General features: G+C 44.1%; 1 protein-coding gene across 1 annotated transcript; it reads left to right on the top strand.

The window, feature by feature from the left end:
- Window positions 1–1,657: 1,657 nt before the first annotated feature.
- Window positions 1,658–26,880, top strand: LOC103598355 (the record flags this gene model as incomplete). The annotated part of the gene is given in 5 exon segments (XM_008582350.1): window positions 1,658–1,973; window positions 2,055–2,188; window positions 2,190–2,259; window positions 25,894–25,948; window positions 26,637–26,880. Coding segments are annotated over 5 exon segments (819 nt in total), but the record flags the coding sequence as incomplete, so codon positions are not given.

Raw genomic sequence — 26,880 nt, 5'->3', positions numbered from 1 at the left:
CATACCCAACATAATGCACACGAATGCTATACTTCATGGTGCACCACCACAATCAAATGTGAAGCTGATATATTTACAGATATAAAATTGCTGATATTTAAAATCTTGCCATATACAACTAAGAATGCCTTTCAACACATAAATCCACTTGACCTTGTTTTAATGTCCTTGGAATACTACACCATGAGATGCTGAGCAAGGAGAAAAAAATCAAAGTTGGATGGTCAAGGAAACAGGAGACTCTTCCCCACTTCCTCAAGAGCACAAGCACACTCCACGCCAGAGCACAGCGCACACTCTTATATTTCTGTTCAAATCCTTGGAGGTCCCACATGTTCTAGATTGTGTCACAGATTGTGCTCTCTTCCCTGCAGCAGGCACTCAATTCCAGAGGTGAAAGTTGTGATGGAGACATTTTTATGTCTTGAACATAAACATCAGAAGCCAAAAGGAATATCGGGTGGAGCAAATGAGGTTCATAGCTGACATTTTATCTGGGGGTAAGGGATGGCGGGGGTTGATGTGCTGATTTGCCCTCAGTTGTCTGTACAGAAAGTATGACCTCAAATTCAGCCAGTGGAAAGTCTGAGCATGCAATAAACTCCTTCTGATGCTTATTCATTCACCTGTTCAAGCATGTAACAAATATGAACTAGGCTCCTATATTGTGCCAGGGTTCACACTGAAGCTGAGGATACAGTGAAGAACAAGATGAGTTCCATGTTCATGGGTCTTACAGTCTAGTGAAGGAAGCACAGAGAAGCGAATGATTTCAGGCCAGCATAATAGACACGATGATGGAGGAGGCACAGACTGCCATTGGAGCATGTGGGAGAGACACCAGACCCAGACTCAGAAGACAGAAGTAGTGGCCCCTACACTGGGGCCTAAAGAAAAAGCAGGATTTGGCCAGGCACAGAGCAGGTAGGGGACAATGTTCTAGACCAAGGGAATGTCATGATCTAGGTCTGATCTGGAAACATACATGTGTATGTAAATACATCCGGAAAATAGAAGGCAAAGAGACAGAATGGCAAAGGATGAGGCTGAAGACATCAGGAGGGGCCGAGGTCAGAAAGTCCTTCTCCTATGTCAAGGAGTTGCACTTTCTTATAAGGTAACTTGGAAACCACTGAAAGAAAAGGCTGAGCAGTGACATGATTAGATGCGGTTGCTTTAGAAGGATCCCTCTGGTGGAAGAGTCAAGAATTGAGTGGAGGCAGAGAGGCTACTGAAAAGCTAGAGGCGGTGGTAGGTGTCAAGGAAGGGCGGGATTAGGGACAGAGAAGAGGAGCTGGATTCCAGAGATACCTGGGAAGGAGGGTCAATGGGATTTGGTGGTGTGGCGGAGGGAGATGAGTGAGTCCAGGATGACTGCCAGGCCCGACTTGGCCAGGGCATCATCCAGCTATCATTCTGAGTGGACAGGCCCAAGTTGTGGTCAGCAGAGAAGAGATGGGATTGTAGTTTGCTACCTGTGAGAGGCCTGAGGAGTAGGGGATCAGCCAGGAAGCAGATCTTCCTTCTATTGCACTAGGCAGCTGGGAGCACCTCTGTGGATGGGCAACTTGGGGATTTCAGAGCAGGTAACTCTTGGTTGTTTTGAATATGCTGACAGAAGAACAAAAGCTTTAAGGAAAACAAAGCCTAACCCCTTATGAAACAGGAACTGATACACAGTTTCAAATGCTTGCTTTTTCTCCCATGCTCTTGTTTTCTGTGGAGAAAGATGCCTTGCGTGTTGAAGGTGGCAGGTGCAGGTTGCTCTGTGGGCCTGGAGAAGGGTCAGTGCAGCTGTAACCTGTTCACCCCATGTGCCCTGACATGCTGTGACGTCTTGACAGGTGTCCTGACTCTTGGTCTTGACATGTCACATCAGGGCTGCCAGTCAGCTGCGACAGGGCTGGAAGATCCTGCAGGCCTGGGGCTTGGTAGCACTTGCTTGGTTAAACACTTGTCACTGCTATGGCTAAGCCCCATGGCAGGCTGACAGATCAGGGCTACTCGGATCCACTTACAGTGATAGTCCTTCAGTCCTCTTCTTACTACTATAGTTCTGCAGCAGGGGGAGGGAGACCTTCGTGGGCAAGTGTGTGGGATATATTCAGTGCCTGGCAGTGATGTACAGCTATCTGCTGCTTTGGTCCACCCATTATTTGCCTCCCCATCTCCTGATACCAGCAGCCAGACTTTCTTTAGGGAACTTCTTTCAGTTTGTGCAGTTCTGGTGCAGTTACCTTTTACCCAGTACCATGTCAGGTATGGGCACAGGACTCAAGCCAGCCAATCAGAGTCCACTTTCCCTGGACTTGATCACTCAGAGGGAGCTATTCCTTGATTGGCACGTAACCGAGCTAGGCCAGTGAGTCTCAGTTCGAGACTTTGCATTAGGGCTGTTGAAAAAGAAGTGTTCATTCTATGGAATTGGAAGCTGGAATGATGAAGTTTGGGGTCCAAGGGGCCAGAGGGCCACAGTATGGAGAACTACCTGAGAATTAAATCGAAATGAAAAGGAAAGTAGATATGGGGGGTGGGGGCAGAGACAGATCCCTGGAGACATCATTTGAGACCCTGAAGCCACAGTATGGAGAACTACCTGAGAATTAAATCGAAATGAAAAGGAAAGTAGATATGGGGGTGGAGGCAGAGACAGATCCCTGGAGACATCATTTGAGACCCTGAATTCAGCTGTGCCCAAAGCCAGCATAGTCTGAATGATTTCATTACAAGAGCCAACAAATGCCTTTTTCCATAAGCCAGTTTAAGTGCAGATGAATAGAAATTTCATCCATTATTGAGTCCTGGTTCAAGTCAATTAAGCCAGTATTTGTTAAGCTCTATGGTGGGAGTTATACTTCAGAACTGTAGGGAACACACGAGGCATGATATAATCACAGCCATAACAGTAATTATTATTATTGTTCCATTTATTGAAACTTTCCTGTTTTCAGACAGTTCTGGTGCAGTTACCTTTTACCCAGTACCATGTCAGGTATGGGCACAGGACTCAAGCCAGCCAATCAGAGTCCACTTTCCCTGGACTTGATCACTCAGAGGGAGCTATTCCTTGATTGGCACGTAACCGAGCTAGGCCAGTGAGTCTCAGTTCGAGACTTTGCATTAGGGCTGTTGAAAAAGAAGTGTTCATTCTATGGAATTGGAAGCTGGAATGATGAAGTTTGGGGTCCAAGGGGCCAGAGGGCCACAGTATGGAGAACTACCTGAGAATTAAATCGAAATGAAAAGGAAAGTAGATATGGGGGTGGAGGCAGAGACAGATCCCTGGAGACATCATTTGAGACCCTGAGTTCAGCTGTGCCCAAAGCCAGCATAGTCTGAATGATTTCATTACAAGAGCCAACAAATGCCTTTTTCCATAAGCCAGTTTAAGTGCAGATGAATAGAAATTTCATCCATTATTGAGTCCTGGTTCAAGTCAATTAAGCCAGTATTTGTTAAGCTCTATGGTGGGAGTTATACTTCAGAACTGTAGGGAACACACGAGGCATGATATAATCACAGCCATAATAGTAATTATTATTATTGTTCCATTTATTGAAACTTTCCTGTTTTCAGACATTCCTCAGCACTTTACACAGATTATTTCATTTGACCCTTACAGCAAGTCTTTGAATTAGAAATAATTATCTGTATTTTATAGAGAAGGAAACCTAGACCAGAGAGGTAAAGAAATATGTTCAATATAATAATAATAGTGAAAGAGTGAGTCATAGTCTACTATGGCCTCAGACTCTGTGTCTTCACCACCCTGCTTTCTTGCTTCCTTCCCTTGAGTGGCTCACACTCTGGTCATGGAGGCATAAAGAAAACACACTGGGTATAGCAGAGCAGGTGAGGTGACTCCCTCCCACCCCAAGGACTTTGAAATAAGGGAAATAAGATCTTATACCCATGAAAACGAAATAGAATGGATCAGAGTCGAGATTTGCGAAATTGCCCTACAGAGCCAGGACGGCTTCCAGCCAGCCAGGCTAGGGCTAGCTGCCTGAATGTCCTGATAGCAAAGAATAAATGGTGTGTCAGAAGAGGTGTCAGCCAACCATGGAAGCAAAGAGCAAGGGGGTCAAAGAGGAGAGTCTTGGGAATGGACATCCTAGCACTTTCCAGGAGATGGGTGCTACAGCCAGAGGTGGCCAGACCATCTCTTTGGGGAGCTGGGAGAGAAGGTGGGGCCACAGGATCCAGCAGTCATTCTTCTCATGAAAGCCACCACTCCCCCTGGGCCTGCTTCAGCCAACACGCCGAGTTCTGGGGATGCCATGCTTTTCTTCATTATGACCTTTCCTACTCTCTTTTAAAACCTCTGCTTCCCTAGAGGGTGTCTCTGTAAAGAGAGGACTTTTCTTGCCACGTGTAGGCAGGCATTCCAGGTTCTGCAATGATGGTTGAATGTCACTGTAATTTAAACTGGCCTTCAGAGTCTAACTTGGTTTCCCTTGTGAGTTCCTACAAGGAGGGACTGGGTTGGTTAGAAGCTCGCAAGGCGTCGGGTCCATACATCTGTTAGAGTTCTCCATATAAAATAATCATAAGTCTTCCTAATTTACAATGTTAACTACACAGGAGCTGGCTACTTTGGAAGCTGCCCTTTTGGAGATGAGTTTCTTCTGTGTGCTGATAGGGCAGGTTTCAGAACCTGCCAGACTCAAGGCCAGGCCTGGATGATAGCACAGCAACCGTTTAAAGTGCTTTCTCATGTACATATCTATGCCTGGATGAGAGAGGCTGAGCAGCTTTGCAGACAGAAAGAACATCATGTGCTTAGGAGTTAAATGAACTTGAACTTGAATCACAGCTTCACCATTCCTAGCTCTGTAGATAAGCTTTCCACCTTTCTAAGGCTCAGTTCTTTATGTAAAAGATGAGGACAATAACAGGACCTGTCTCACAGAGTGGCTATGAGGACTAAAATGAAAAAGAAAAAAAAAGAATGCAAAGGGTTTAGCAGGGCACCTGACATAGCCAACCTTGTTAGCTGTTAGTGACTCTCTTGTTGCTGATACCATTGCATGCCTGGCACAACACACCCCTCTGACCACATACTTTTCTATGTATGGTCCAGGCCCGAGTGTTCCATACAGTGACACAGGCCATCAGGAAGGCAGGGTGTCTTAAAGAAAGAGAGCACCTGGCTTTACAGGTGGGCTCGTCCACCCAACTGTCCNTATGTAAAAGATGAGGACAATAACAGGACCTGTCTCACAGAGTGGCTATGAGGACTAAAATGAAAAAGAAAAAAAAAGAATGCAAAGGGTTTAGCAGGGCACCTGACATAGCCAACCTTGTTAGCTGTTAGTGACTCTCTTGTTGCTGATACCATTGCATGCCTGGCACAACACACCCCTCTGACCACATACTTTTCTATGTATGGTCCAGGCCCGAGTGTTCCATACAGTGACACAGGCCATCAGGAAGGCAGGGTGTCTTAAAGAAAGAGAGCACCTGGCTTTACAGGTGGGCTCGTCCACCCAACTGTCCACAGGGTCCAGACTGGAAATGTCAATGAGGGAAATGGGTCAGCTGGGAGGGGTTGGACGGCATATTCAGGCCTGGCTAAAGAGGCCTCACAAGTCAGCTCCCACCCCACATGCCATAAAGGAATGAAGACCCAGTATAGCCATTTCTGTGCATTTTTCATTAAAGCTAAGAATCTAGGTTTCTTTGTGAAGTTTCCCATTTCTTACATAATAGCAACTAATTTAAATTCTTTTAAACATTCTTCAGGTCCACCAACTGGCCTATGAACCTGAAACAGTCTTGGGCTTTCATTTTTGATCTCTGTCTTAAATTCTGAGCAGGATTGGGGTAGGAGATGTCTGAGTTTGGGTTCCCCCAGAAGAAGATCCTATATGACACCAACTGGCCTATGAACCTGAAACAGTCTTGGGCTTTCATTTTTGATCTCTGTCTTAAATTCTCAGCAGGATTGGGGTAGGAGATGTCTGAGTTTGGGTTCCCCCAGAAGAAGATCCTATATGACAAGGAAGCAGGACAAGCAGTTTTAGGGGAATGTGATCCCAAGGAAGCAGGACAAGCAGTTTTAGGGGAATGTGATCCCAGGAAACATCGATGGGGCTGTGAGGAGTGGGACAGGGATAGGAAAGCAGTCGATAAAAGGGGGATTATTGAGTCACCACTGTGGGTGACTGGTGACTCGAGCTTATTCCTGCTGGGAACTCTGGGAGCCAGTGTAGACCCTGAGTCACCCCATCCTGGGGTGAGGGAGCTGGGATATGTATGTACTCACTCCTGTCAGTCATTGGCTGCTGGCTGTTCCCTGGGGACATCAATACCCTCACACTCCTCACCTGCCATAAGCCTGTGCCGCTCAAGCCTTGAAGGCCAGAGGGGCCCAAAGGCAAAAAAGGCATGTGATGGGTAGCTGTAGTTTGGACTGTGCAGTGAGGCCATGGGTGGGGCACCTGCAGTGTCAGTGGCAGAGGGGCAGAAGGAAGCAGAGTCAGCACCAGCTACCACATTAACAAGTGTTCTAAGCATCATCTACCTCAGTGATTAGGGGCAGATGGCAAAGGTCCTCGCACTGGCTCCCCGTGTCCTGTCAGATGAGGCTTCCAACACCTGCCTCTGGTTTCCTTCTTGTGCCAAAGCAGAAGTTGAGGCTGGAAAGAGATGTGAGCTCCTAGCAGGAATGCCCTCTTGCCATGCCTGCCTCTAGAGGCTCTGCCTGTCAATTAGAGAAAGATCTGCGAGATTCTATTCTCCTCCATTATCTTCTACCGGGGTCTCCAGTGGCAACTCTGCAACCGTTTTCTGCAGAGTGATTCAAATTGTTTTATATCTCCTTAGCTGCCAAGTACAATGTCATAAGCAATAAATAAATAAATCGTTGGCCTATATGGAAAGCATATTTTGTCCAGATGCATCCTTGAAACTTCAGCCCTGAAACATGAAAGTCAGATTGGAAACCACATTCCCAACACTCGGGGGAAGGAAGCTCTTGTGGAAAATCTGTTTGATTGGCAGTTGCTGTCACCCAGCACCCAATATGTGTCCTGCTGATAGGCCAGGCAGCACGCCTTCCAAAAGGCTGAGCATTCAAGGGGATGTGGCTTGCCAGTGTTCGTGCTTAGCATGGGTGGCTCTACTGGACTGCCTGGGGTGAAGGAGGAATCGGTCTTGGGGGTTGGTTAACTAAGGAGCTGAGATCTGTGTGTTCCTTTTGACCTCCTCCTGATCAGCTGAGTTGGAGCAAGCTTCCTCATCAAGAGGGCCAAGTTTAGCACCCTTTCCTGGGGTGCAATCTGTTCCCAGCTATCTTGACCTTGTTGACTGCAGAGGGCAAGGCCATGGGGCAGTTTAATGAGAAATGAGGAGAAAGAGAAGGGAGACCTGCATGGCTGAAAAGCATGAAGAAAGCTGATGGGCATGATTTATCTGGGCTGGCCTGCCCCAGATGGAGTGGGCATTCCTAGACAGGGTGTAGGCCATCCAGGAAGGCAGACGTGGCCTTGATGGCAGGAACTACCAGGTAGAGCTCGCCAGTGGTGACTTGAGCTGTCTGTGCCAGCTGGCTGGGAACACTTTTAAATGTCATCTTGATTGCTTTTTAAATTAAAAATACATTCTCATAAACAGACTGGACAAGGACGAAGTGAAAACTGAAAGTTCCCCCTGCAACATCTCCAAATCCACTCCCTCTCTGTCCTTCCAGAGATTCTTCCAGGTTCAAACACACACACACACACACACACACACACACACACACACACACACACAGGCATACATACATTTTTATAAGAATTGAGCTTGTACTATGCAAATTATTCTATAATTCCCTCTTTTGCAGTTCATGTATTATGGAAATCTTTCCACATTAAAATAATCTTTTTCATTGCTTTGTGGTGCTCATTTGATAGATCACAATAATTTGTTAAAATTTTCATGGTGACTTCTTAGATTGCTTTACAAATTGCTAGCCTATGGTAAGCAACCAAAAACAGCTGATGCTGTTATCATTATTGCAACAAGGAGTAATATTTCATTACCTTACCTGTTGAATTCAATATAATTAAAATTGACTATGGAGGAATTCATGAAAAAAATGATTATAAAAATGGTGGTTTTAAATAGGTATATACATGAGTAATATATATGTATAGTATAATGAAATTCAAGAGAGATAACAGGCTGTCTGGGTAAAACTAAAGATGTCACTGAGTTATTTTTCTCGAATGAATTCCTTTACCCACCACCAAGATTTAACTTTAGGCTTGTATGTGTTCCTTGACTGACAGCCCAGCTTGGTAGCTAAGTGTGAGGCTATTGCAAAATACTGTAGATGGTTAAGAATACAGGCCATGGACTCAGATACCAATTCTGATACTTTCCAGTGCATGGACTTAATGTACTTAACTCTCTCTCTGCCTCAGTTTCTTCATTTATCTAAGCAGAACAATGACATGCACTTCCTAGGGTGGTTGAGAGGACCAAGCGAGAGTATGCCTATGAAGCTTTGACCTGGCACTAAGTACCTGCCCAGCATATAGTGGTTGGAAGAAGTAGGAAGATGAGTGTGATCACCAGCAGACAGCAGGTGTCTGGTCAGGTGTGTATGCCTCAGGGGTTTGGTCCATAAGAATCCACCTTCATAGGCTCTCTGTCTTCTCTCAGCCAGATAGTTAAAAAAAAAAAAGGAAAATAAAATGAGTGTAAACAATCTTTAAGGACAATAGTCAACTAAAACTATTCCAAAATGCCTTAGAGGTTGTCGCAAACCATCAGCTATTCTAGACCAGAAACAGAACCTGATTTCCAGTTGTAGATGATAAATAAACACACCGTGTTGCCCTTTACAATGAGTGGCTATTTTTTTAACCCATGCAGATGTGTCCTATTTACATTGAAGCTGTCATACAAATTAGCAAAGGCCCACAGAATCTGAAAGAAGGCAGGCTTCAGGCCCTGAAATATTCACAGGAATGGAAAATGGCTTATCCCTCTCCTCAGCTGGGGTGTTGCAGTCCTGGTAGGGACTGGGAAGAACTGAAGAGCTTTTCCAGGCCAGCAGAAATGTTTGCTGAACAAGCAGGCTTTGAAACTAATCTGCAAGGCTGGGTAAAATGAAGCACCATGGGTTTGGAGCTGCTGCAATTTCAACTTTTTTGCAATCTGTGAAAAGTCCTGAATCTTTAACAGATATGAAAATCTCCTCGTTTGGTACAAGCTTATGCATGGCAGATGGAGTCTGAATTAAAACACCAATTAGAGAGTAACGGATGATCTCCTATTTCTCTGTGTGTAAGGTTTCCTTGTCAAAATACTTGCTTGGCTATACTTATCAGACTTAATGCTTATCAAACCCCATGTATGGGCTGCGAGAGGGAGAGTATGGAGGCCTGAGACACAAAGTCCAAACAAGGGCTGAGAGGGTATTAAGATACCAGGTTTTTCAACCCTTTCCATAGACTCAAGAGATAAAGGGTCAGAGAGGTGAAAGGTCCCTCTCAAGATCCCCCAGCTGAGGCCTGGGACTAGAACCCAAGATGCAGGCCTTCCACTAAGTGCAATTTCCACTAGATCACGTGGCTTCCAGATGCTCTTTCTCTTGGGGGAATGTTCATGGACAGAAAGATGTAAATAATTTAAATGTAAGCTTTAAAATGCTATGGCTGATCTCTCCTGGAGAGAAAGCAAATCCCTGATGGTGTGAGTACAGAGACGTTTTGGTTCTGGAAGAGCAATTCGCTAATTCTTTAAGCACTGCAGAGGACCTGCCAAGAGCCAGGCTCTGGCAAAGTCCTAGGACTTACAGAATGGCACATGTAGGTCCCTGCCCTCAAAGCAGTGAGGACAGAGTTGCATACGACATCCTCTGAGAGGAGCCATGAAGGACTGTAAGAATGAAACAAAGAGGGTGGTTTTTCAGTGTTGCCTGTATGATTCAGGGAAGGCTTTATTTGACCTGGATCTTGAAGGGATAAGAAGGATTTTTCGTGACAGAGAGTTTGTTCATTTATTCAGTAAATTAAAATTTATTGAGCACCTACTTTTTGTCAGTCTCTGTGCCCAGTAAAAAAGCAGTAAATATATAGCAGCAAACAATACTCTTCCCTCATAGATGTTACGTTCTCTTGGGAAGAGTCAGAAATTAAGCAGGTAAATAAACAAATAAATGATTTTAGATCGTGGTAAGGACAAAGAAGGAAATGAAGTAGAAGAGACCAAGGGTGAGTATGCCACCTCAGATAAAAGGTTTTGAAAGACTGATGTGAGGAGGGGACACCTGGGTTGAGAAGGAGCCCGCACAAAGGAGGCCAGGGAGGTGGCGATCAAATGAGAAGTGGGGAAATGTGGTGGGAGGTGGAGTTGGAAAGGTGGGTGGTAGCCAATTTGCACAGGGCCTGTGAGCTAGACTAAGCTGACCGAATGTTTTTCTAGGAGATATAGAGAGCCATGGGAGGATTTGGAGCAGGAGAGGCCATGCTACATGGGCAAGGAGGCAGAGAAGCATAAAAATCAACGAGGTGAGAGTGGAGTTTTAGTGGTGGATTTGGAGCTCCCCAGAATGCTAGGTGTCAACCTGAATTCCACCAAGCCTTTCTGCTTTAGAATCATAAACAGTCAGAACTAGAAGACAACCTGATCATTTTGTTCCACAGTGAGGAAGCTGAGGCTGGGAGCGTCCATGCATGTGACCAGCTGGCCCAGACCCTGGAGCTGGGATGCCCAGTCCTGTGTTCCTCCCCTCCCTGCCTCCCTGCTTCCCTCTTTACCCACCTGCATGTCTTCCAGTGATGTAGATTTAAAATCTGTTCCCCATCAGACATTTCAGAGAGGGCTTTTGTGATTTGTTTTTAGTACTGTGTTAAAAGGCAGTCACCTTGAATGACTTCTGCTTGACAGAAGTGTCAGCATTGTCACCGCCTAGTCCAAAGAGCAGTGGCACATGACGGGGGTGCCCTGGCTCCAGGGGGAAAGGAGGAGGAAGGCAAAGAACTGTTCACCAGAGCTAGAAGTCAGGTTCAGCATTGCTCCTGACTGACTGTGGGAAAGTCTCCCTCACTCTGGACCTGCACTTCTTTATGGATAAAATGAGAGGATTGGGACATAGGCATTATTAAAAAAAAAAAAATCGATTCCAGGATTGGACAGTTTTGAAAAAACAAGTTAAGTGATTGTCTACTGCAGGACTTCTCAGAGCTTTTACTATGCTAATGAGCACTGTCAGACTCCAAAAGGGAAATACAGACTGATGCATGTCACAGATGTAATTATGCACATGTCCCTGGACTGCTTTGGGGAGGACACTTCATAGAACTGTGCTCTTTAGGACCCTCTCAGGGAATTGGTCTGTGAGATAAGCCCAAGGGTCTGAGATGGGGCACGATAGGGAGCCTTTTCTGGTTGCCTAGCCTTGTTCAACAGTGGCACAGAGTGGCAGGTTGTCCAGTGTCTTGGTGGTGTGTGTCCCCCCTCTTCTGCCCCACTCTCACCTCTTCTCTATTGCCCGCCCTGCAGTGACCCACAAAGACTGTCTTCTGGAGAAGCATGAGGACAGAAACAGCCTCTTTCCCTTGAGGGCCCACTTGGAGCTATTTGTGTGCTCCAGCCCCTTAAGACTGCTCTTGGCCGGTGCTAGAAGGTGCTCTTCTGGTAGACAGGCTCTAGGTCCTAGGGTCTCTCTTTTTCCATGGGGTGTTCTCTGGACCTTTTCTTTTTTACATTTTATCTTCTTGCTCGTGTGTGAGACTCATCTGCTCAGCAACAACCATGCAGACTGGGGGTCTCTCAAGTGACCCTCAGAGGCAGCTATCTGCAAGACACATTTCTGTGGGTCCCACATAACTGCCATCCTCGTCCTAATGTCCCCTGTCTGTTGAGCACTTACTATGCTCCAGGCAGCATGTAGTTTTTATCTGCATTAACTCATAGTCTCCTGGCTGCAGCCCTGTAAGGTGTGGGCAGTGTTCTTATCCTACTTGTACAGATGAGGACATGAAGCTTGGTCAGGTTTAGTAACTCCCCAGAAGGCTCACAGCCAGCTCCTGGAGGGGCTGGAAGTCCCACCCAAGTCTGTCCTCCAAGTCTGTGCATTTGATTGTTGTATCACCTTGCTCTATTAATATTTGGACAAATGGAAGTTGAGTGAATGAATGAACCTGTGAGGGAAGGATAACCCCCTATCCCACCGCCATCCCACCCCCAGTTTCTGGAAGCTTGCCTGGCCCTGGAGGAAAGCAGACATGCCTCTGTTCAGCCACCACCTTCTGTGGCCCTATTGTCTTTCCCTTTCCCATGTCCCTCCCCCACCAGGGTACAAGTAGGCAGCAGTACCCTATGGCAGGCCATGGCAGCTGGCTGCCCACAGCCACCAGGCCGTCCCTGCAGCAGTCCACACGAGCTCCACCCGCCAGCGCACACACAGGGTGGAGCGGGCAGCTGCAGCTGGACCCCCAGCCGCCACACTTTCAGCTTGCTGGGGTTTGTGCTGCCTCTGCTGAGTTTCTCTCCAAGAGGCGGGCAGCTGTTCTGGGATTGAAACATGAAGAAAGATGGGCTGAGATCAGATAAGCATCCCTTCCCAGGCAGACGTACCTCCCAATTTGCAGGCCTTTGTTATATTACTAGCAGTTAAGGAATGTTGAAATGGAGCTCTAGCCTTGATCTGAATTATAATCTCTGAAGCTGTATTTAAGTCTACCTAAAGATATTTCAATTTGCTATCTCTCTTTTTTTTTTTTAACTCTCCTTGGCTCAGAGCACACTTGTATCCTGCAGAACACAGAAAGCCGGGACGTATTTCTTAATGTTTTACATTACAATGTAAGTCCTTCTTATCCTTTGATAATCATATTTTAACTTTCAGTCAACATATTTGTGGGTGTGCCTGTGTGTGTGTTATATATAAGTTCACTTTTATACAAGCAGCATTAGCTCCTTTTATCTTTTTTTCCCCCCAAAGCCCTACTTGTAAGACTACATTCAGCAGAGGATTAATCCCCAAATAACTTAGTTCAGCTTTCGCAGCTGCTGCCAAACAGCCTCTCTCCTGGACTGGTGTAGACTTTGTGGTGGTTATAATTAATAGTTCGTGGGGGAGCAGGGGGTGTTGCAGCCCACGGAACCAGAACTGGGAAGGGGAGACCACCAAATACTAGTGAAAACTGCCAATAGAAGAGCATATAGAGGATTTTTGTTGGAAGAGGACAGGTCGAGGAGGGGGAAGAGGAACAAGAAACGTGTCCTTCAGCAATTGACTAGTGGCGAGCTGAAGAGGAGGATGAGCTGGACAGGCCTCTTTGCGAGTGTGTTCATGTCTGGGGGGTGGGGAGGGTTAGAGAGAGAGAGAGAGTGTGTTTGTGTGTGTGTGTGTGTGTGTGTGTGTGATAGAAAAGGGAGCATATCTTTGAAGACTGTAGGTTTTAAAATTAGATTTTGTTTGAAGTCTTATTTTTCACTTATTACCTCTGTGACCATAGGTAAATTGCTTGTAACTGGCCTCTCTGTGCCTCGGTTTTCCTATCTATAAAATGGGGATTCATTCATTATTCAGAAAATATTTGTTGGGTGCCTATTCTGTTCCAGGCACTGTTCTAGACACCAGGAATGCAGCAATAAAGACAAAAGTCCCTGTCCTCATGGAGCTTACTTTCCACTAGTGGAGAAACCTCACAGGGAAAGTAATTAGGATTAAAATCGATTGTGCCTGTAAAATGCCTAGCACAGCATCTGGCACACAATAAAATTTTGGTAAAAAGGAACAAATATTAGCATTATTATTCAGCAGGTTATATTTCCAAAGTGACAACCCCCTCCCTTCCCAGAAAAACAATCATGAATCTAAATTACACCATTTTATTTTACAAACAGATTTTTTCCTTAGAAAGTAACATAAGAGTACTTTGGGAAAGTATGCTCTGTAAATGTTTTGCTAGCTCAGTCAAAACACTGTATCTTTGCACCAGACATCTTGAGGGATAAAGATGCTTCTTGAATGGGTTTTTGCAAAGGAAGATCAGCTCTCAGGTGACAGCTCAGACATGACAAACTGGAACAATACAGAAAGGAATGCGTGAACGGGTTGGATTAAGAATTGCAGGGCAATTACTTTCTGCAAACTGATATGCAAAGAAAGAAACAGGCACACCTTGTTATCCAGAAACACAATAAGCAAAAATTCACTATTACAGAATTGCAGAATAGGCAATCCCCTACGTAAAAGTGGGTTGTTATTAAAAAGGGGGATGGGGGCGTTGTGAAATTGGTTTGGAATGTGGGCCTCATTTTCCACTAGAGTAGAGTTCATGGACTGATCCTCAAGGGCTTATTTAACCTACAGTTGCCTGAAATGTATTATTTCCCCCTCACCAGCCGCTATGTTCAACTCAGCTTTTATGGGAGAAGACATTGAAAGGGCCCTCCTTTCCCTGCACCACCATTGTACCAGTTTGTACTAACTATCCAGGGATTTCCCCTTGGATTCCTCTTATCCAAAAATTCATTATCCAGGGCTGGTAGTTAAAAGGCTGCAGGAAAGCTAAAGTTGTCATAACACTAAAACATTCTCGAATTAATTGACCACTTATCAAATTAGCCGCACTGAGACGTCCTTCCCCGTTTAATGCTGGGCCTCCCACTATGGTCAGAGTCAACTCTTTGTGCATCTGTCTTTTCTGGACTATCTGGATCTTTTCAGCATCCAGAAACACAGTGAAAATAGATTGCACAACACTTGCAAAATGAAGCAGCAAATTTTTCAAAAGATGCAAGGTTTTATCAAGTTAATGAAAGGGACGTTGGAAACCAGGTTTGTCTCACATGGAAATTCATTAATGAATGAAGATAACTTTTTATCAATTAAAAAGAGAAAAGTCAGTAAGCATGATGACAGCCCAGAAGCTTCAAAGTGCATGATTAGATGTTAGAGGCTTACAACAGGTCCTTGGAAAAATGGTATATGTCTCAAATATTTTTGCAAAAGTCACCCTTTCAATGACTACACTGAAGAAAGTAAAGGATATTAGATGTTAGAGGCTTACAACAGGTCCTTGGAAAAATGGTATACGTCTCAAATATTTTTGCAAAAGTCACCCTTTCAATGACTACACTGAAGAAAGTAAAGGATATCACATCATGCCCTCATACCACCTAATTGGGAAAAAGGGGGCCAAATAAATATACACTTATTTTATTGTTTGTTCTTCATAGAACTAGTGAGATTGAAATTATAACTTAAATTTTATTAAAAATAATATGCGTATACTCATTTTCCAAAAATTTTATTCTCTTTTTTAAAGATAAAGTCTCAAATCTCTTTTCTACTATCTACTATGAAATTTTGATCCCTGTAAAAATGGGGATGGGGAGATGCCTTCTTCCCAGTTTCCCTCCAATAAGGAGAATCTGTGTATTTAAATTGGGCAAGTTCTCACTCGAGATGACCACTATGTAGACATTCTGAATTAAGGGTAGTGGGCAATATGGGAGCAAGGTATTCATCAGTCTAATCATCTGTCTGTCTATACTGGTGATGCTTAGTCTTTTCAAGGTCATGAACTCATTGGATGGAAAACATGATGATAACTGAGGACTTTCTCCCTAGAAAATTCATAAGCACAAAGTAAATTTCAAGAGATTCACATATGCTCTTGATGTCTATCTGTGGATCGTAGATACTAGATAATATAAATAACCTCTAGTCTACACTCCTGACTCCCAACATATATTATTTATTTATCATACATATCTCATAATATGTAGCTCGTATATAGACACACACACACATGCACATAGATTTAAGCACCTATTAAGTGTGAGAGCATGTTATAGACTTTTGTCTTTTTGGTTCCTGACAGTGACCCTATGGGGTGTATAATATTGTCCTCATGTTATAGATGGAAAACTGAGCCTTGAGAAAAGTCAGGTAACATGCCCAAGGTTAGTAAGTGCTTGGTCCTGCATTTCAAACACTTGGGTTTTCTGAGGCTTAAGCCCACACTTTTCCTATGACATCAGTTCAACTCTGTGTGTTCACCTACCACACTTTTTTTCTTAATAAGTAACTCTTACAAAGTCTTTCCTTTTTACCCAAGAAATGAATTCGCTGTAGAACAATTACACATTTTAAGTCTTAACTTTTGAAGAGTTCTCAATTCTCTTTTATCTTAAGTCGAGGGAAGGGCAGAAGTGATTATTATTCTCATTTTACAGATGGTAAAAGGGAGCGACTGAGACTTCAGTGACTTGCTGAAGTCAACCAACAGGTTGGCAGCTCTCTAATGCTCTAACTGGGGGTGGCTGGCCAGCCATGGGGCCTGTGCACAGGGCCATGCTGCCCTCCCATGCTCACCTTCCTCCTGGTGACTTTTTGACCCTCCCTATTCTATCCACAAAGGCCTCCTAATCATTACATATCACAGTCACACTTTAACCAATCCTAGCATCCCAGAGTCTGGAGGGCATTTGTGAATTTGGTTCTCATTATTTTTTCGAGGTATCTTGAAACCCAGAGACCAGATATTTATAGCAAAAGCTGCTTTGTATTAGTAATTCAGAGTCTCAATTGTATTTAAATTTTAATATTTATTTTTCCCTAAATATTTTGTCTTTAACATTAGATGCCAACTCACGTATCATTTTACTACAAATGGGAGCCACAAATTTCTCCAAAGATACACTTGTTCAATAATATGTCACAAAGTAATGAGAAAATAATCATACCTAAACTACTCTGTGCCAGACATTGTGTTGTGTGTTATGTGTATTAACTCATTTACTCTTTACAGCGAGCCTACGAGATAGGAATTATTGTCATCTCCATTCTACAAGTGAGAAAACTGAAGCACAGAGAGCTTGAGTCATTGGCCCAAGATTGTGGAATTTGCATACAAATTTTTTCAAGTCCAGTAAAATTCAACTCACTAAAGTAATAACAAGTTCCTTGAAAACAGAACCATACCCTAGAGGAGGCATTAGAGACTCTTTTTTCTAACGCTGTATTTGCCAGAATTCTGTATTCACACGATGACTGATGCTTTATAATGATTACCTCAAGGCAGAATAAGATTTTGAAAAATCTTTTCAACAATCAAGGAAATATCAATATCTAAGAAGTATTTAAGGAAAGGTTAGCCTGCCTTTTTATTTTTTGAAAAGTTGCTTTCTGAGTCTGTAATGATTGCTAATCCATTTTTTAACTTGCAGTCCAATTCTCTGGAAATACTCCTCTAAATGAAACACATTCATCCTCCAGAAAAATAGTTTATTGTATAAATATATGTCTAATTTTAATCTGTGTCAACTTAATAATAACTTAAGGAGAAATTGAAAATTCAGCTTCACAAGACAATCTTTAAAATAACGTTCACTTTGACAAAAAATACATTATTATTTAATCAAAATAAAGAGCTTAAAGGCTTATATGTGACTAAAAGACACCCATAGTTGCAGGGCTGTGCACAAAGCTTTGTCAGTCAGACCTGCCTTGTACCCTGGGACAAAAACAAACTCTGTTTTAATGTGCACTCGCCTAGTGTCAGGGAGACCTGCTCCCAGCGCCCCACTTGCAAGCACAGGTAGACCAGCACTGCAGAAAAGCTTCTCAAAGCCAAGCAGCCACTTCCTCTAAATTTACGAGAGTAAATTTCTGTGTCATGTTTGCTCATGAAAATATAAACCCAGGTACGTAAAGTGGTAACCCTCATCTGTTGCTGAACTGCTTAGCCTCGAGAGTAAAACCCTTCTAAATCCATGTGCGATATGGATTTAACAAGTCAGCTCCTCCTCTCGTCTCCCTTCTGCACCTGACCCAATGGGATATTAGGCACACTTCGGTATGGCATTGGAATGGCACAGTGAAATTATGTGGAGAGAGCGTATCAGTGTAGAAAACAAAATTAATCAATTAAACCTCTGGTCTGAGGAAGGCATGAGAGCCAGAGAGAAAATCTGGGGTGAATGGGAAGAGATTGAACTGAGCGTGTTCCTCTTGGGAACGGAGGACAATGGAAGACAGCTTTTCAGGTTCCATGTGTCTTCCTCTTTACCTGATGGTGTAAGGAGGAATCTCTGAAGTACCCACAAACCCCAGCTGTGCATATTCCTCATTGTTTATTCGTTCAACACACATCGAGTGCCTACTATGGGCCAATGGTGTGTTAGCGTGTGTTAGTGCAGCAGAAAGTATCTACTCACCAGCGCTTTCTCCTTCTGGGTAAGGGAAGATTCTATTTCCTCACCATGCAGCTGGCTTCTGGCCAATGGGATTTGAGTGGAAGTGACGGGCACCACTTCTATTCTTCACTGTAAAATATCCCTCACGACCCTGTTTGTGCTCTCAGAAGACATTTAAGACTACTTGAATCAAACTGAGAAACTTAATGAGCTAGCAAGATGGGTGAAAAAAGATGGCTAGACAGTGAGTACACAGATTACAAAGGCACCAAGGTAGCAGAAGGTGGAAGTTTCTGCTCTTCTTTTACACCTTTCTCATGACAAGGAAAACAGCGGAAGGAAAAGCAGGGAGGGGTTAGGAGGAAAGGTTCCTATGCTGCAAGGAACAGGAACCTATACAGGCTATCTGAAGCAAATGGGATACGAAGTTGTCAGGACTCTTACATCCATTCAACTATTTTTTAAAAGGGAGGATGGGAAATATATAGGCTCTTATATTTGAAAAGTCAAAGCAGGATAGCTTCAGGTATAGCTGGATCCAGGAGACAAAAAATGTCATTAGGACTCTGTCTTTCACCATCTTTTGGTTTTGCTTTCCCCCAAGGGCATTTTACTCTCCCTCAGACTTCCACCAGCAGCTTAACCATAAGAAAGAAAAACAGTGCTGACAGCCGCAGATGTTTATATAACAATTTGGATACACCAGAAGTATGGAAGCCTCTCTCTCCCAATAGTTCTAGAAAAAGCTCCCAGATGGAATCTTATTGCACTGACTCTTGTGACATTCCCATTCATGAACCAATCAATGTGTAGCTAAAAATAGGACATTTTAATTGACTAGCCCTGTGTCATGCTCCCTCCCTGGGATCGGAGAATGGGAAGAAGTGTGATTCCCCAAAGGAAAAATCAGGGTGGTGCTACAAAAAGAAACTGTATTGAATGATGAGCAGGAAAAAGAGCATCTGCTGTGGAGGATTTGTTGAAAACCTGCAAGGGACAGTCACAGAGTTGAAGGGCTAGGTGTGTAGCTGAGCTGCACAGGACTGGATCTGGGGAGTGCAAAGTCAGGATGTTTGTCTTTTGTTTCCTCATCTGTTCTTCTGTCCCCTCTCGTTTGACTCCCTCCACCTTCATCGTGCCCTTTCCATAGCCTGCACATTCCCACAACCGTATCATGGACTGACTCAATCTTGGAATCCCTTTTTCTCAATCCCCAGGGGAGGAAGCTCATTGGTCCATCTCAGAACCAAGTCAAGCTACAGCTTTACAGATGTATTTGTCTGAAGCGGGAGACCTAATTTGGTATAGTCAACTTTGCAAGTTAAGGCTGATCAAGCTGTTTGTGGGGTTTCTCTTTTCAAGGCTGTGGATAAGGTAGAATCTTTAGAAAGGTATGGCAGAGAAAGCAATCATTTATGTCAAGAACAGTGAGAAATGTCCACAGGATCAGGCTGCAATGCCATTCCTGGAACATGAGCCTTGTTGAAATGCCAGGAATCTCATTCCTTGACAAAGACAGATGGACCAGGAACGGGCCATCAAGGAAGCAGGAAGGCCAAGTTAGTTACCAAGGAGGCAGACAAAGAATCAAGGCTACTCCAACACAGCCACAGATTTCTTCTCCTGGGGAGGTGAAATGCAGCCACAGGACCTGTGAATTGTGGCATCTTTTCATATCAGGCAGGACAAGATTTCCCAGGCAGGCTTTGTAAAGTTGCTTCCTCTGAGTTTGACACAACTCTCCTCGCGGCTCCAGCCCTCTGTGGATCTGCCTCCTTATCAGAGGCAGCGGTGATACCTTGAGTGGTCACCACCTCTTCTCTGCCGGCCTTGGTCCAAGTGTGAAAACATCTGCTTCCTGCTTTTGATAAACTCATAAGCAACCCAGGGCTTTAAGTAAATAATTTTATTAGAAACACAAATTAAATGTATGCACGCACACGCCCACACACCCCACAGAAACTAAAGGATCATAAATTCGTAACGTTGATTGGATTGTATTTGGATGAGTTAACAGCAGGGGAGAGTTCTTCTAAATATGTTTCAAAATTAGAGTAGGCATTGCACACAGGCGATCTTTCTTGGCTGATATAGATTTAAGTTGACAGAGCTTTCAGGCCAAGCAAGATGTTAGATCTCTCCCAATTATTTATTCATTTTTTCATTGATTCAACAAATATTTATGTGTCCTTTATGTACCAGCATCTTCTTCTTCTTTGGCCCCAGCCTATCCTTTCTCTCCCTTCTGTAAGCTCCCTGGACTTCTCTGTGGTTTGTGTCCTGGTCCCTGGCCTCCTGGATATGAATATACTATCTTCCCTGGCATCAGCAATTCCTTCCCTGAAGTTCTGCCTGGATCCCCAAGATTCATGCCCCTACCTTGAGATAGTTCTCTTCTCTGTCCATTTGGTCTGGGGACATGCTAACTAACACTACTTCTCCCTATGGATAGGGGTCTTCTAGCACCTGGACCTAGTCTTCTTAGATGTGGGTGACATATTTCCATGTTGTTTAAGCATCAGATTCTGGGCACAGCCAAAGTCCTCTTGGACCCAATTCACACATTCCTGTTTTTTTCTTTGAGAACTACCTCCAGCTCTAGATGCATATGCAGAGTCAGATAACTCACTGACCACGAATCCAATGAGCAATTCACCTGGCTTCCAAGGCATTTCTCCAGGGTGTTCTCAACTCTCAAGTACTGTCAAGGGAGATGTAGTAGATAGTGCTTTTTACTAGGGACCATTCAACATATTGTCTTCAACACCAAACTCTATGCTACCCGCTGTCTACAGCAAGGTAAGATGGGGCCGCTGTGTGAAGGTTGCAGCTGTACTGTTAATACTATTCTAATGTAGTTTGGTGAGTAAAAATAGTAGTGCTTTTTACTAGGGACCATTCAACATATTGTCTTCAACACCAAACTCTATGCTACCCGCTGTCTACAGCAAGGTAAGATGGGGCCTCTGTGTGAAGGTTGCAGCTGTACTGTTAATACTATTCTAATGTAGTTTGGTGAGTAAAAATAAAGAAAAATATTTGAAGTTTTCCTGATTTCCTTTTAGTTTTTAGAACAAAGTGGTAGTGATTAGCCAGCCCTATACACCCTTAAGGAAGTCAATTTAAAGCCTGGTAACCAGCCAACAACATAAAAGTATTTGAATGCTGTGTATTTATTAATTAAGGTATTTACTTGGGGGATGGGCAAGGACTCTGGTTCCTGTTCATGTGGTGCCCTTTGGCGAAAAGACTGCAAACTCTAACGTAGACTCTTTGGGGAATCTCTCTGAAGTAGTAAGTCATTCATGGCCAACCTTTTAATTGTAGGTAATAATAATTCCAATAATATTATTAAGAACCACCATTAGCTCGGGAAGGACTGAATTCACTGACGTAATGCCAAAGTTATGCCCAGCGATGACTGCTTTGCTGAGCCCCCGGGGGAATAACTTTCATAATCCATTGAAAAGTTATGAGCTCCTTGTGCTTGCACCAAGAAAGAAGTCAGCGTTAACCATTTGGGAAGCCATGTAAAAATGGAGAAAAAGCTACTTGTGCTTTTAACAACTTAATTAATGGCTGCAAATGGAGTTAATTCTCACAAAATCCCCATGGAGGAGGTCGGGATGTGTGTTGACAATGGAAAATTATCCTGATTTTATAGGTGAGGGCAATTTCCAGACACTAGGAACAAACATGCTCAGGGAGAAAGAGAAAAGATGACTTTTTGTTGTGGAAGGAATGGGGCCTTGGGCCAGCAGGCTCACTGTCTGGCTTGGGACAAGGGAAATCATTGTGTGGGGGAAACTGAATGGAAGAGAAATCTGGGTTAAGGGCCCTAACGGAAAAGGGCTTGATTATTGCTTTTGCCGTCTGTTGGCTTTCTGACTTTGGGCCAGAAGGGTTAACTTTTCAGAACCTTAGTTTTGTCATCAATAAAATGGGAAAAATAACAGTGACTAACTGGTAGAGTTGGAGGGGTCGGTGAGATAATGTATGTCAGATTCTCATCTCAGTGCCTGGCGCACAGATAGTTACTGCTGTCTATATCCTCATTGTTTTTCCTTATTAACTGATTCTACAAATACATAATAAACATCCACAATGTACCAGGGACTGGGCTAGACATAGAGAGCAGTTTCTTTTGAGTTTATTGTCCAGTAAAAACAAGTAAACACGTTAATAAGTACAATGCTTGCAAATTGTACTAAATTTGAAAGCCTGGTTCCAGTGAGCACTCAGCAGATTAGAGCTACCATGTGCAGTCAGGGACAGAGAGTGGTTTTTAAGAACTTGGACTTTTGAGTTGGTCAGACCTAGATCAGACCAGTGTGGGTGCCAATCCCTGCTCCCAGTCTGGGCTTTGGGCAAGTCCTCCGTGCCGTCTGAGCTCCGCTTCTCCCTCTGTACACAGGGGTGGCTCTGGGCAGTGCCTGGAATGTGACAGGTGCTCAGCACATGGAAATGTTACCTCAGCAAAGCCCCAACCCATCCTTTTAGCAGGTCTGGCTTAAGTCTTTCCATCTCCCACAGTAGAACTCTGTACCCCGGGTGTAAGGAGTGTGAGGAGGAACTGCGTGTCCACGTCTCTGCCCAGACATGGACGAGAGACTTCCTACCCCATCTCTGAGGATCTGGACAAAGGAGGGCTGTCACTGGTTTGAGAAGGAAAAGAAGGGGAGCATTCCAGGAGGGCCTTTGGCCTGCCAGGGCCTCAGCCACAGGTCTGGTCCTGGTCCCGAGGAGGAACTGGGTGCAGCAGGGTTGTTTACAGGATGGGCAAGTCCCCAGGAGAGGGACTGGGAGGCAGGAGTGACCTGGCATACCTATGAGACTAGGATGGGTCCCGCTAATGGTGGTGGAGTGTCACAGGGTGCAGCTCGTGGTTGGAATGAACCTGGGAGGGACTGACCTCTCCTCACTTCCTAGTTTCCCTTTGAACTATTGGTCTAATACTGGGTGTGTAAGTCATGACTGAGCACTTATTTTGAGAGTCAGGTCTGCTTTGTCTTTAGCAAACTAGGCCTTTAGAATAGGGGTCTGCAAACTATGGCCTGCAGGCCAAAGCCAGTCCCCTGCCTGTGTTGTAAATAAAGTTTTATTAGAGCACAGCCATCCCTATTTATTTTCTGTGGCTAGTTTCATGCAGCAACACAGAGGCAAATAGTTGTGACAGAAACTGTATGGCTTGCAGAGCTTAAAATATTTACTGGCTGTCCCCCTTACAGGAAAAGTTTGCCAATGCCCAATTTAGAATATTGCCATTTTGGTAGGAAAAGATTCATTCATTGATCCATTCATTCATTCATTACACAAATAATTATCAGTCACCTAAGATGCTATCTGTGTGGTGCTAGGCCGACAAAAGTGTCCCAGACATCGTGCTGGATCCTTGTAACAGCTGTGTGAGACCATGATGTTATTATCCCACTTTGTAGAGGCTGAGTGATTTTCCCAAGGACAGAACCGGGACTGGAACCAGGCCTGTTAGTTTCCAAATCCTGCCCTGTCAACCTTAGTCTTTGACAATGTGGCCCACGTTTGTCCTTTATCTCCCCCACCAGTATGGATGACTATGAGAAGGGAAGACAGATAAAAATGTTGAAAATAACTTTTTAAAAAATCTCTGATGGAAACTGTTGCTATTTAAAGTGATGGGAGAGTGAAGTTGCTACTTACTTGGCAGAGCCTGGGCTGAGTTGAGATAATTCTTCCTTGTGCATGGTCCTGACCTTGCACTAATCACTTTAAACACTATCAAAAAAATCATCTGAAAGTGTTTTCCCTCATAACGATATGATTTCACCACTGATGTTGATAAACATTAAAATGACATAAAGCATTTCCTGTTCCAACCTGACAGAGATCTTAGAGGATTTGTCTAAATATTAGCATACCTTTAAAATAATCAGCGAGTGATTATCTGGATAAGAGGTCAAAAAAAGGATGTTTAGAAAAAAGAAATAGTAGAGTGCAGGTTTACCCTTTCAGAACTCTCCAAGCTGCTGTGGGAGAGGACATAGCTGCCCTACTGCTTTAACAGGTTAAAAATGAGCCACTATTTAGTGAGCAGCTGAGATTGCGTTATCCTTTTAATCTCATTCCAGACGTGGCTTTCAGACGTGGCCAGCATCTCCGTGTGATAAATGCAACCCAGAGTTTCTAACTGGAAATAGGAGAGCACCATCTTAGCCGAATGGTAGTGAGCAGCTGAGATTGCGTTATCCTTTTAATCTCATTCCAGACGTGGCTTTCAGACGTGGCCAGCATCTCCATGTGATAAATGCAACCCAGAGTTTCTAACTGGAAATAGGAGAGCACCATCTTAGCCGAATGGGCCATGCTGCCTTCTAATGACAATTTATGAAGATGGTTTAATCTTACAGTCTAAGTAGAGGTTCTACTGACAAGTTCTCATATGAACTGATTAGGCTTCCCCGGTAGACATTTTTATCAGACTGATTCATTCCTTTGGAAGAATGCTGGCTTTTACATTTTTTTTAAGAAGAGATTCCAAATGGCTTGTCAAGATTACATCTTGCATGTGAATCTCAGCCAGGATTATGTTACAGCCGGGACTGACAATATTTAATAGGTAGAATTCAGGCAGGATTGTAGAAATGGCGCAAGCTGGTCCCAATAAATAGTAGGAGTGTGCATGTACGGTGTACATAGATCCCAAGTAGCTTCAAGGCAGTCTGTGCATTGGATATCCTGGGAGAATGCATGGAAACATAAAATGTAATTTTCAAAGAAAATAAATTACTTCAACTTTTGTCTGTTACTTATGGTATAAGCATATTCTTATAAATTGTCTTCATGTCTGGGGCATTCCATGACCTGAATTCCTAACCACCCCTTCAGATCTGCTGTAAAATCCACATGGTGGGAAGAGGAAGGAACCAGACACTTTTGTGCTAAGCTGGCCTAATGCAGAGGTCTTGGCTGCATTTGATAAGTGATGACAAACTCACCACATCTGAAGGGGCTCCTTTGCAGTGGCAAGTTCCCTGATCTTGGAACTCAAATGGAGCTTCTAGCAGGCCATGTGGGAGGCAGGTGGAGCATGTGGCCTTTCACATCTGGGACCCTTGACTATGAGAAAGGAAAGGGGTCTGGAGGGATGTGCATTAGAGTTATCTTTGCATTGATTAAAAAGAATCAAGGACAATATCCTCTAAGTAACCTTTTTTTCTTTTTCTTTTTTTGCTTTTGAATGAAGGATGAAAGAGAAAGTGCATTAACTGTTCCTGGATTCAGTAGAGTGTAAGCTCCATAAGGGCAGACACTCCATGCATTTTCTCACTGCTGCAGCTCCAGGGTGTAGACCTGTGCCTGGCAAAAAGTAGGCATGCAATAAAGATCGGTGGAACGAATGAAAGGCCACTGAGCATTCATGCATGTATCTGCTCTGTCAATACATGTGAAGTGAAACACCTATAATGTGCCAGACATCTAAATAAGGAGCAGCCCTTAAGGAGCTCATAGTCCAATAGAGGGAGACAGACAGGCCAGCCAACAGTTCCTACCTTTTCAGACTCTTGTGGGCCAGGGACATGGTGTTATTTTATAAAATCCTCACACATGCCAGTGTGTCTACTGATTGATAAGTAAATAAGTATAGTTGACTATTTCTCAAATACATGTAGATTTGGTGTAGCTGATAAAATATAACATAATTTTAAAGGGTTAATGTATTCCTGATACTTTTTTTGTCATCATGTAATTTTTCACCTGTAGGTAATGAAATCATCGTCACGAGAGGGTCATGGAACTTTGTGCCACATAAAGGCAGGCGGGATGGCAATGGAAAGAGCAACCTGGGTGTGTGCCCCACTCCCACCAAGGCCAAAGTCTCATGATCCTTCTTTCCACTGCCTGTGTGCACGCTCTTTCCCGCAATGCCACCTCCAACCCCACCCACCTCCTTGGTTCGGTTAACTCCAAGTCATACCCACCCTCTGCTTCCTCAGGGAGAACTTCCCTACCTGGAGCCTGGCCAGAACCCCCTACTCCATGCTCTCATAGCACCACGGCCTCTCCCTCGGGATCCTCATGTGCTTGGTCATGTTACCACTATTTGTGGAATTCAGCTGATTAACTTCCATGAGAGCAGGGGCAGTGCTGGTTTTGTTCATCTTTGTGCCCCCGGGGTCTGGCACAGGCCTGGCATGCCATGGGGCTGGGCAGATGTCTGGGTAGAGAAATAAAGGGAACTCTCTGCACACCATTTGAACAATATGGACAGCAATATCTAACTCATGGGGTTGTTACAAGGTTAAATGTGACAACATGTGAGAAGTTTCTGGCTCATCACACTAATGAGTAAAAACTGTTATTTTTATTATGACTATAAATATGACTATGATAGCAAATAATTAGGGTGTATAGGACAGGGTTCAGAAGTTGACATATGGGGCAACAGCCAAATCTTCCAAGGCAAGAAATGTCCTGTTTGTCTGGACATTTTGTGCTTTCCCCAGAATCAGATCAAGGTTCCAGACCCACTCAGCTGTGTTGTGGGTGGAGAAACGACATCGGCATAGCCTCCCGCTGCTGCAAGAGCTGTGGATGGCAAGTGTCTATCACTGTGTCCTGGTGCTGTTGGCTTGGGTGAGCCGCATGCCTTCTCTGGCCCTCAGCTTCCAACATCGGCATAGCCTGACGCTGCTGCAAGAGCTGTGGATGGCAAGTGTCTGTCACTGTGTCCTGGTGCTGTTGGCTTGG

The sequence above is a fragment of the Galeopterus variegatus genome, unplaced genomic scaffold (assembly GCF_000696425.1).
Source record: "Galeopterus variegatus unplaced genomic scaffold, G_variegatus-3.0.2 Scaffold2579, whole genome shotgun sequence".
NCBI classification, from domain to species: Eukaryota; Metazoa; Chordata; class Mammalia; order Dermoptera; family Cynocephalidae; genus Galeopterus; species Galeopterus variegatus.
Note: the sequence above shows the minus strand (reverse complement) of the source record. Positions and strands in the feature narration are given on the sequence as shown.